At 46.1% G+C, this 11,761-nt stretch overlaps 1 protein-coding gene across 1 annotated transcript; it reads right to left on the bottom strand.

Moving 5' to 3' along the window:
• Nucleotides 1-710: 710 nt before the first annotated feature.
• riok3 (RIO kinase 3 (yeast)) lies at nucleotides 711-7,092 on the bottom strand. Its single transcript, XM_038305731.1, has 13 exons — nucleotides 7,057-7,092; nucleotides 5,066-5,181; nucleotides 4,714-4,859; nucleotides 3,386-3,493; nucleotides 3,211-3,320; nucleotides 2,993-3,136; nucleotides 2,795-2,922; nucleotides 2,542-2,724; nucleotides 2,308-2,467; nucleotides 2,152-2,232; nucleotides 1,991-2,080; nucleotides 977-1,090; nucleotides 711-827 (listed from the first exon to the last, which is right to left on the bottom strand). The coding sequence occupies exons 1-13, from the start codon at nucleotides 7,090-7,092 to the stop codon at nucleotides 717-719; spliced, it is 1,527 nt and encodes a 508-aa protein (XP_038161659.1). The 3' UTR covers nucleotides 711-716.
• Between the last annotated feature and the right edge of the window lie 4,669 nt (nucleotides 7,093-11,761).

The raw sequence follows: 11,761 nt of genomic DNA, 5'->3' as shown, positions 1-11,761 counted from the left end.
AGATTGACCTCCCCAAGATGGCGCCCGTAATTCCTGCGTGGCGACAGTCAATGGGTCCACTCTTATATCATGTTAATAGAAATGACTGTTAAAGAAACAAACAAAACAAACAAACCCATGTGGTGATTCTTAAGCTTTCACCTCTTTATTTTGTCAGGATGATTTTAACGACAAACATTTAGGATGTTTTCTCTCACAGCAAACCAGCAGTTTCTCTACATTTATTCAAACATGAATCCTAATATTTTTACTTCATCCCACCCGATAAAATCACACACAAAAAAAAAAAAACTGAGCAAAAGCAGGAAATCTGGGCTTCAGGAGCCGATTGGTTTTCATCCGTCACTCCATTAAAACAGAGACTGAGGAGGTCCGACCACGACTCGTTAAAAGCTCGTTAATCAATCGGCGTCGGAGCATCTGAGCGTCTGATTGGCCCATCAGGTAACGACTGATAACCTTCAAGTGCTTCTGTTTTCAGCTTCACATCAAACAGCCATAAAGCAGGAGGACATGATTCCCTCTCAGCCTGCAGGAGACCCTCCCTCCTGCAGCCAGGAGGCGGCGCTGCATCCTGCCATGAAGCAGGCGGTGGGTGGGGTTCTGTTGGGGGTGGGGGGATGGACCCAGAAGCCTCCTCTTGGGTCCATGTCCTCCGTACAACATTGGTGACACGGCAGATCAAAGCGAGTCGGTGGTTAGGCGGGTCGGGGGGATTAGTCATCGAAGTCGGGTTCTAGAGGGGGGCCGCCGTCCTCCGTCAGCGGGAACGTTTTCTTCCCTCGTCTCTGGATGTGATCCTCTTGCTTCTTCTCCAAGGCCACGATCTGTCAGGGAACAGAGGGGGAGGAGTTACTGCACGTGCTCAGAGCTGACGACCGAGACTTGGGTGTTGGTTGGGTGTTCTGAAAGTTGGGGACCAGTGATCCATCAATCTGGGAGGAAATGAAGCCAAACTGTTAACCGGGCCCGTTACCTCAGCCATGAAGAGAGACTCGTCCTCGGCCACCACTGGGATGTTCAGGCCGGTCACGGCGTTGAAAAGCTCGTAGACGCTCATGGCCTCAGCCACCCCGCTCTTCTGGAAGAACTGCAACACAAGAACCAGAACCCTCAGAGGCACGGGAACCAGAACCTTCAGAGGCACGGGAACCAGAACCCTCAGAGGCACGGGAACCAGAACCATCAGAGGCACGGGAACCAGAACCATCAGAGGCACGGGAACCAGAACCATCAGAGGCACGGGAACCAGAACCATCAGAGGCACGGGAACCAGAACCCTCAGAGGCACGGGAACCAGAACCCTCAGAGGCACGGGAACCAGAACCATCAGAGGCACGGGAACCAGAACCCTCAGAGGCACGGGAACCAGAACCATCAGAGGCACGGGAACCAGAACCATCAGAGGCACGGGAACCAGAACCCTCAGAGGCACGGGAACCAGAACCCTCAGAGGCACGGGAACCAGAACCCTCAGAGGCACGGGAACCAGAACCATCAGAGGCACGGGAACCAGAACCCTCAGAGGCACGGGAACCAGAACCCTCAGAGGCACGGGAACCAGAACCCTCAGAGGCACGGGAACCAGAACCATCAGAGGCACGGGAACCAGAACCATCGGAGGCACGGGAACCAGAACCCTCGGAGGCACGGGAACCAGAACCCTCGGAGGCACGGGAACCAGAACCCTCGGAAGCACGGGAACCAGAACCCTCAGAGGCACGGGAACCAGAACCCTCAGAGGCACGGGAACCAGAACCCTCAGAGGCACGGGAACCAGAACCCTCAGAGGCACGGGAACCAGAACCACCAGAGGCACGGGAACCAGAACCACCAGAGGCACGGGAACCAGAACCACCAGAGGCACGGGAACCAGAACCCTCAGAGGCACGGGAACCAGAACCACCAGAGGCACGGGAACCAGAACCCTCAGAGGCACGGGAACCAGAACCCGTCCGATGGCCCAGTTGCTGCTGGTCTGAGTCGTTACCGTGGAGACATTTCTGCAGTCTCTGAAGAGGAACTCCAGCCCGTGAGGATGAGTCGGCTCCACCGACTGACTGACGTCAATCAGCCACACCTGGGGGGGAGGGGCAAAGGTGAGAGGAGACTCTGATGGACCCGAACGGCGACAGGAAGCAGGACGCCTACCTTCCCCTGGTGCCACAGCATGTTGTATTCACTCAGGTCGGCGTGGACCAGGTTGCAGTCGTGGTAGAGCTGCTGCATCAGCTGAACGGAAGCATAAACTAATCAGTAACCATGGTGATGGAGGACCTCCCCCCCCCCGCCCTGCCGGCGTCCTACCTGCACCACCTGCTGGTACGCGCCCTTCATCTCCTCACTGCCCAGCTTCACGTCCTTCAGTTTGGGCGCAGGAACGTGTTCCTTCCCGATGAACGACATCACCAGGATGTGCTTCTTCAGCAGAACCACGTCCGGACAGGGAATGCCAGCCTTCTTCATCCTGAGGAGACGGTTACCACGGTTACAGAGAAGATGCTGCCGCGTGCCTCTGCTCACACGGCTGGGTTCCGGTACCTGCTCAGGTTGCGCATCTCCTTCTCGGCCCACAGGCGGATGATCTTCCGGGGGTTCTGTTTGCCGAAGCGGTCCTTGAAGCGCTGGTCGTCCTTGATGTAGCGGTCTCGGGTCTTGAACTCGTTCAGCGTGGTTTTGAAAACCTTCAGGACCACCTCCTCTGGGACGGGCTGCTCCTCCAGGCTGAGACACGCACACCTCCGTTAGACCTCTGACAGAACGGCCGGGTCACCTACAGGTCCGACCCGCTCACCTTCCTCCGTCGCCGTGGAACACCACAGACTCTTTCCCGGTGCTGATGCAGCCGTTGATGTTCTCCAGAACGCCGGCGTTCACCATCTTATACATGAGCAGCCGGGTCCGAGGGTCCACGGCTTGTTCCTGCGGAGGAGGGCGGGACAGTGAGCTCCGGATCGGGCCCGGATCGGCGCCGTTCTGGGGTCATACGTACGGCGGTGGAGTGCTCCTTCTTCTCGTGCAGCCGGGCGCTGCGGCGCTGCTCGCTGTAGCAGTGGCGCTTCAGAGAGTTGAACACCTGATTGGACAGCTTCAGGTCCATCCCCAAACCGTCCCCCACCTGGACCTCCGGAGCGAACTGGACCACAGACAGCCGGTGGTTAGGACTTCCAGAACCAACGGGAGGTAAAGCTAACGAAGTGTGTGCCTCACGTTGTCCATGCGAGCCGTGTTCTTCCGTCCGCACATCACCTCGTCGTGTTTGGTGGTGATGTTCTTCCCCTTCCCGCTGAAGCCTCTCCTGGGGGTCGTCTGAGGCTTGTCTGGAGAACAAACACAGGATGAGACGCCGCCTCGGAGCCGCCAAACATCTGCGGCAGGTTCTTACCGGCTTTGTACGGGTCGCGCCTCGTGTCCTGCCAGTCCACCTCGTCCTCGGAGCTGTCGCTGTCCTCGTAGGGATGGACCATCCGGTAGTTCTCAAAGGAGATGGAGACTGAACACAAGCAGAGAAACACCTTAAAGGTGGAGAAGCGGAACTAACCGAACCCCATCAGAGTAACACAGGGATACGCCATGGACTCCTGGAAGGCTTGGAGGATATCGAAGATGTTTGGATTATCAGATTTATGATACTCCGATTTCACCTGTCTGGATTTGGAGGATACCTGATGTATCTACAGTCAGAGGATGTCAGCGGCAATTTGGGCGATGATCAGGCTGCTGGCAGCGGATGACGCCCTCGCAAAGGCTGTGACTGTTAGCAGGACCGTTAGCTGAGCTGTATGCTGGGTGCGATTAAACGGAGGCTAGCTGCGCTGGTTGAACTCAAAGGTAAGACGGGATATCTTGGATGAGCATGCTCGCTTCAAGGCGGTAAAGACCAACGAATATGGAATAATGAAGTCGCCACGTAGAGCCAGCAATAAAAGCCTGAAGGAAAATTCCTGCGCAGCCTGCTCTCCAAACAATAAGTGTTTTCTGGATACGGTCTCCACCTTATCAAAATCTCCCCTGGATGTTATGGTAAAAGGACACAGAAGAACTGCTCCCCCTCCCCCGCCCGAGAACATCTGGTGATGCATCCAGAACTTTAGTGCTGGTTGATAAAATTCCATCTGTAGCGGCTAAAATCCTATATTTTAGGCTACTGGTGGTTGTTGTTGAAAGGCGTTGGTTTTACGTGCGCTCACTTATGATCCAGAATGCCGATCCCCCGTTTGACATAAAATAAAGTCATTTATTTACAGTTAAATGTCCTGTGTCTTACTGTTTCCGTTAAGATCCACATAATTTCCACATATATCCAAACCAAGCGCAGTAGAAAACCGTTTGCCTCAGCCTACTAACAACACCTGAACAGAATTGATGGTTGACCTTAAATAACACATCCCCCCATCAGACAGTCAGAACTCAAAATAAATACGGATTAATGGCTCCTACACCATCTTATCAAGGGTAATAACAAATTGAACGCAGTTTATAACACACAACTAATGTCTGAAATGTCAGATTGACCTTCATGTGGCTCCAGTCTCTGATGTTTTCCTTTTGATGAAATGTTTATCTCGTACTACATGTGCTTTTCTTGTTCCTTGTCAAGGATGAAGTGTGAAATGTATATATATTGTAGTTGACAAATAAATTGCTTGCTTGTGACGGACCCGTTTAGTCAGATGAGGATTTTCCTGAAGGCTAACAGGAGGAGCCGCCCACCTTTGCTGTCTCCGTTGAACTTCTTCTCCTCGCGGCGCAGCTGATCGTCAAACTCTCTGTCGAACTGCATCTGCAGCATCTGGGCCAGCATCAGGTCGCTGGTGGTGTCTGCAGCGTCCTCCGACAGCAGCAGGTCCGCCGCAGGGCTGGGGGACCCAACAGAACAGAACCGGGTCAGGTTCAGCGGAAACACAGCAAACCTTCTGTTCAATCTAACATCTCTAGTGGGAGAATAATGAAGATCTGAAGGTCCTGGAGACAATATTCAGGTCCAGAACCGTTCGGAACCAAAACGCTAACTGCTGAGGATCATAAAGGAAACATGGGTTCAGAACCAGGAAACCGGACTCACTCTGAGAGCCCCGGGAAGGCGCCGTTCTCCTCATCCAGCTGTCGGGCCAGCTGTTCGCTCATCACATCGGTCAGAGAGCAGGCAGGCGGCGCCGGGCCCACCGAGCCCCACGGACTCTGCAGAGACAAAAAACAGGTCCAATCAGAAGGTTCTGCTGTCAGAACCATAAGAACTGGCTTTGAAACCCAAGATGGGATTGTAATCTGATTACTTGGCTGCCCCATTATTCTCAGTTTGATGCTGTAAAGTGAGCCCTGATCTGATTGGCTCTCCTCAGGAGACACCCTGATCTGATTGGCTCTCCTCCTGATGACACCCGGCTCATTGTAATAAACAGATTGGATCAGCGAGAATGTGGAACATGTTCAGACATGCCCTGAGCTCATTGTGGCTCCGCCCACAACCAATGACATCACAGTTACTGTTGCAGCAGCAGGAAAGCATTTATGGATGGTTTACAACATGTCCAGTTAAATGGGCCAGCTGGTTCTGTAATCAGAGGTGTACGGCGACCTGCAATCACTTCTAGTTCTATAGCTCTAGAGGAAATTAATATCCAGTTACACTCTGATTATTCTAGAATCATAGATCTACTCTGTTTTAATTAAAAAACTGTTAAAAACTTAAAGATCAGTTTATTTGACACGTAATCAGGTTGAGTAACCTGAAGCTCCTCTCAGATACCTGAACCTGTTCTCCATGTCCTCCTTGGCCTCCAGGCCTCTGCTCTAACATTCCTCCTAAACATTAGACTGACTTTTAGATTGTCGTTGATCTGGCCTCAGTAGAAATTCAATCTCTAGATTTCCTTTTATCCTTCAGAAAAACACTTCTATAATTTCAACAAACCTCCTTTGGGCTTTTGATCATTTTCTATTAACAACAAAGTCCTTTATTCATGTTCTCAGTTATTTATGTCATTATTCTTCAGACATCATCCAGACTACGACGGAGTATTAGGGCCAGGCTGGAGATTTTTTTATTACTTCAAGAATAAAATCGTAACATTACGTGAATAAAGTCATCATTTATGAACCAGTTTCAGAAAGAAAGCTTGGAGCTCCGCCCAGCAGATGACGGCCACCCAGCTCCACCAATCAGCAACCAGAGTCCACTTTGACATCCTGCCCAGTTTGATGCTGCTGCTAAAAGATTTCCTGATTTGTCAAACCGATGCTAAAGTAGAACTTCCCATGATGCTCCACATTCCTCATTTTAGGGAAGAAAGGGTTGTCATAAAATACAACTTTATTCTTGTATTGTTGCGACTTTATTTTCTAAATAAAAAAAAAAAAAAAAAACTCTCTATCCTGGCCTTAATACTCTGTCGTATCCAGACAACTACTGACCACAAAAAGAAATATTTAGTTCAACAACAAAAAATAAATAAATAAAACTTAAACTTTGCTTTTGAGGTCAGATTTCTTTTCTTTGCCAAATTTTAATTTTAAAAAGGATCTCCTGTAATAAAATGTAAACACTAATTATTGCTCGATTTCTATCTCAGATCTTCATTTATGAGATTACATTTTTGGCATCCAATGATTTTATTAAATAAGAGTCTAAATTTTTAACATAATTCCCTGTAAACTAAACGGATTAGCCCAAAAGTTCAATAAAAAACTGGAAAAACAAGCTGAAACCTTTATCTTTATTGATGTCCTAATTGCTGCTCATATTGTTTGGTGAATCATTTTAAATAAAGTTTATTGACAGCTTTTTTTTAAAAGGGTCTGGTTCTGTTTACTGTTATTAATCCATTTAGCTTTAGTTTAATCTCCTCCGACATGACATCAGGAGGAACATTAATAAAATACACTAAATATTAATAAATCCTTATCTTGTCAAATGTTCAAAGTTCATTTCCGTGTGTTTAAAGCCTGGGTCAGAGGCCTGACTCTAAGCTAACAGCTAACACCCATAAACCTGATCTAATTAAAAGCTGACAGGATAAAACATTAAAACAGAAGTGAAGCAGCTTTAATTCTTACCTTCTGGGTTTGAGCTGCGACTCCTGATTGATCCATGCTGCAGATATCGATCAGCTGATTGGTTCTTTCTGGGGGAAATGGTGGCTAGCTGCGGAGCTAACTGGGAAAAGTTCGACACAGAAAGGCGGAAAACGGCGCAAAAATGGAGGAAAAGGCGAAGCGAGGCGAACAGAAAGCTGCTGTCTGAACGTCTGAGGAAGTCAGCGGTGAGAAAAATTTTCTAGAAGGATTAGAAGAAGGTTTAAATGGAGACGAAATAAGTCTGACAAGCAACTGGACACGGTGAACCTTGGAACGGGAGGAAATACGTCACTGTTTAGCTTAAATACCCGCTGCCGTCACAATAAAAGCATGTAAACTGCAGGTTTTATTTTGATACTTCAAATATAAAATACTGGAAATAAGATTAACGATAGATAGATAGATAGATAGATAGATAGATAGATAGATAGATAGATAGATAGATAGATAGATAGATAGATAGACAGACAGACAGACAGACAGACAGACAGACAGACAGACAGACAGACAGACAGACAGACAGACAGACAGACAGACAGATAGATAGATAGATAGATAGATAGATAGATAGATAGATAGATAGATAGATAGATAGATAGAGCACTGTTAAATTCACTCTAATATAAATAAAAAAGGAAACTCCCGTTTAAATATTATCTTAACAGATTCAGCTAAAATAAAAATGTGTAAAAACCTAAATGGTTAATTTCCTCTTATTCCAGGCAAAGAACTCAAATTAAACAAAGAAATTCTGACCGACATCACAATAAAGGAGTGCGCGTGCTCGCTCGCCCCCGTCTGTCCGGTTTAACTCATGGACGCGCATCATCAAAGCTAAGACCAGCAGGCGCGTGCAGGTGTGTGAACGTTAAAACGGAAACCCGGGGAGTCGGATTATCAAAATAAAAGCATTACACTCATAATTTGAAACAGAATTACAGTTTCTGAGATAAAGTCCGTTTTAAACGGGTCAAATGTTACTCATTTATTTATTAGGTTTAACACCTTAGATGGACATAGTTTTATATGATTACATTTAAACATGTTTCCTTCTATTTATCTTTATTTAACTTACTTAGACTTAGACTAACTGAAATACAATTTCACATTTCCAGTCCATAACAGTGTGGGAGGAAAGACAGGGTGCAAAATAAATAAAAAATGGTCATTATTATGGTCAGTTTGATGCAGAATCTGTGACATGATTTAGAGTTTCTCAACAGTTCATCAGTCTGATGTCGGTGGGGAAGCAGCTGCTGCAGAACCTGCTGGTCCTGCATTGAATGCTGGGAAGCCTCAGGGTCAATCTAAACCTGCGGTTCTCAAAGTGTGTGTGGCGCGACCCACTGGTGGGGAATTGAGACGTGACAGGTGGGGCGCGCCAAGTTCCGGTGTGTGTGTGTGTGTGTGTGACTATAAATGTAGAACGTGTGAGAGCAAACTGTCCTTATAGCTGTATGTTGCCGCTTTTTAGACCAATCAAACCCACAAAGTAATCATTAATAGCCTACATGCAGTCTAATTAAAAGAACATTAGATATGAGAAAAATGTCACCTGGAACTGAAGTGCCAAAATAATGATTGACGTGACGTCGGCATATTATTTGTAATAATGTTGTGTGTTGCCAACTCAGCGACTTTGTCGCTATATTTCAGACCCCTCCAGCGACTCTTTATCAAAAAAGCGACTAGCGACAAATCTAGCGACTTTTGGAGACTTTACATGAAAGCACGTATCGTTCCTTTTCTTGTCCTCCAGCGGCAGGTGCTGCCGTGGGGCGCCTCCCCCATTCCCACCCCGTTCTCCCCCGCTATCGCAGGAGTCCCTCTCAGCGCTGCAGTCAGAGACACAGCATGTTTACCCTCAGCGTCCAGACTGCAAATGAAGCGCACATGCGCCGGGATTGGCGGCGCAGGTTGATCATAAATAACTGAATTTGAAATATTTTATCTTAAATAAATAACGGCGTTTGATTCACACAGCAGCATGTTCATGTTGTACCGTGATTTGTAGGCTCCTTGGTGGACCACAAGGGAAAAAAAGAAAACGTTTAAAAAAGTTTAAAAAAAATTGTAACTCCGCCATAGTGTCTCTTTATGGTTCATTTTGCCGGTCTCAAACCGGGTAAAGGAGGAGGGTTAGTATTGTAATAAATTAAACATTAATAAAACAATAATAATAATAATAAACATTAATGGACAGAAAAAAGTAGCTCTATATTATTTGGGTGTTTTTACTCACTTTTTGTCTCTCTCTAACAACGTTATTTCTCCCACTCCCATCTCAGCTGAACATTGAGCATGACTTGAGAGTGGCAGTATCAAGCCTGCAACCCCGTTTTGAGAAACTGTGCAATGCAAAACAGGCTCATCGCAGCCACTAATGCAGGGATAAATAGACCTGTCTTGCCAGATGGATTTCACTTCTTTTCTTTTATTAACAGATTGCAGAGTGGAACTGAAATTTTTTCTATCTTTGAGCTTGATACAAATTTTGACACAGCTGCATTTTTATTTTCTTTATTTTTGAGCTTGCTGTTATTTGATGTAGATAGTTTGTATTTAGATACTACTTGTTACTTCAATAAAATTGGAACATTTTAAGATTGTTGCATATTTCATTAGTATTGTGTTGGGGCGATGGGGACAGGCGGGGCTTGAAAATTCCCCCTTGTCCAAAGTGGGGAATGAAAGAAAAAGTTTGAGAACCACTGATCTAAACTGTTCTAACAGGAACGAGCACAACATCCATATTTTCTAAATAAAAACCAACTATACTTTCCTACAGCTTTCTCTAACAAATAGACACATCTATTTAAATATCATGATGTCTACATTAAAGTTATAGTGGATAACATTTCTGGGTCCGACATCTTTTTGAATGCATTACTTAGCTGCTTTCATCAAAAATTGCTCTGCAAAAAATGTATATTTACATGCAATAATATCTACATTAAATTGTTATTATTAAAGTAGTAGACTCCTAGATGAGTTACAGAAACATAATTTTCTCTTAACCTCCTATAACACAAAACGTAGCTCTGAAAAGAGCAGGAATTCTGTATATATCAGCTTTAATGTTTGTATATTGATGTGCAACATTAACCACAGCGTTTTAAAATATCAAGTAATTGTTAATATATGAACAATTAAAATGTTTGATAAGTTTGAACATTCCCCTTTGAGATGATTAGTGCTGCAACGTCTGTATAAGAGGGGGAAAAATGGTAGGGGTGGGCAATGATGGCCCCCCGTCTAGCTCCGCCCCTGGCAGAGTGGCAGTCTGTGGGACTGTGTGGCCCCCAGCACCCTGCGCCGCCACGCCCAAAATAAAGGTTCATTCTGCAGTTCATCTTAGATTATAATTTTATTTCTTTCTGTGCATCTCGTTAAATTAATTTTTTTTTTTTTTTTTTTTTTTAAGATCTAAGAAAAATCTTTTTCCCAATTGATATTTTTTTCCCCAGCTTTTATTGTTAAAGTCCTAACCGGAAGCTACCTGGCTTATTGACGCTGCTTTGACAACCTTGAAGCGTCCTGACGTCTTTTCTGGGAGCACAAAGTGAACCTGCTCCTCCTCCTCCTCCTCCTCCTCCTGCTGCGCATTCACACGGACTCACAGGCGCGCGCCTCCTCTCGGACACCTTCAGGATTTATTCTTTCATTTCCTTTATTATTGTTCTTTATTATCATTTTTAACCTTTTTTAAATCTTTTTATGCGCGGGATGCAGACCTCCTGCTGCTCCCCCTCCTCCTCCTCCATCAGCATCAGCTCTACCGGAGGGCCGATGGGCCAGGCAGGATGGCCAGGATTCAAGCAGCGAGCAGGTCTCTCCTCCAGATGAAAATAGATTCCTGATCCTCCTGGGAGATGTTTCTCCTCCTGAACCTCCTCTGCTCCCTCCGGTTGGATGCAGCTGGAGCTGCTGCTCCTCCTTCACCTCCCAGTGAGGATGGATGCTCCTGCTGGAAGGAACCAGTTTCCTCCTGAAGGATGCTGCTCTCCCTAAAGCCCCCCTCCTCTGTGAAGATATTCCTCAAACAGGAGGACATTTCTGCTCCTCCCTGTGAGGATGGATCCTCCTGCTGCAGGGAGCTGCTCCTCCCTGCAGCAGGAGGATCCTACAGGTCACATCAGAGCCTTTTCTGGATCTTTCTGGAGGATTTTATCCGAGCATGGAGGGGGACACATCTGACCTGTTTACTGTGGGGGGGCAGATGGGGATCAGCTGGCGGGGGAGGGGGGGGGGGGGTTGGGTTGCAGGGGAGGCGAAAACAGGAGAAAATAAATCCCTTGTATTTATTTGAGAAAAGAAAGGAGATGAAGCTGCAGATATTTGAGAAAACAGGACTATACACTGCAAAAACGACCTAAAAATGAGTAGAAATGTCTTAAATTAAATGTATTTCCCTTTAATTTGAGCTGGTAAATGAGTTTGTTTGCCAACAGAATGAGTATTATTACTCTTAAAATAAGGTAATTAGATAATATGTGCTTGTAATAAGACAATATATTTATTTTTCCTTATTTTAAATGTAAATTGTCTTCTTCCGCTGGCAAAGTGTCTGACTTACCTCCTTAATTCAAGAAAAAATGCATTTATTCTAAGAAAAAAAAGTGATTTAAAGATTTTGCAGTGTAGATAGAAACAAGAAAGATTTAAAATCCTCATTCCATTGGCA

Source organism: Cyprinodon tularosa, unplaced genomic scaffold (genome assembly GCF_016077235.1).
Source record: "Cyprinodon tularosa strain WSP-4 unplaced genomic scaffold, ASM1607723v1 ctg562, whole genome shotgun sequence".
Taxonomy (NCBI): Eukaryota; Metazoa; Chordata; class Actinopteri; order Cyprinodontiformes; family Cyprinodontidae; genus Cyprinodon; species Cyprinodon tularosa.
Note: the sequence above shows the minus strand (reverse complement) of the source record. Positions and strands in the feature narration are given on the sequence as shown.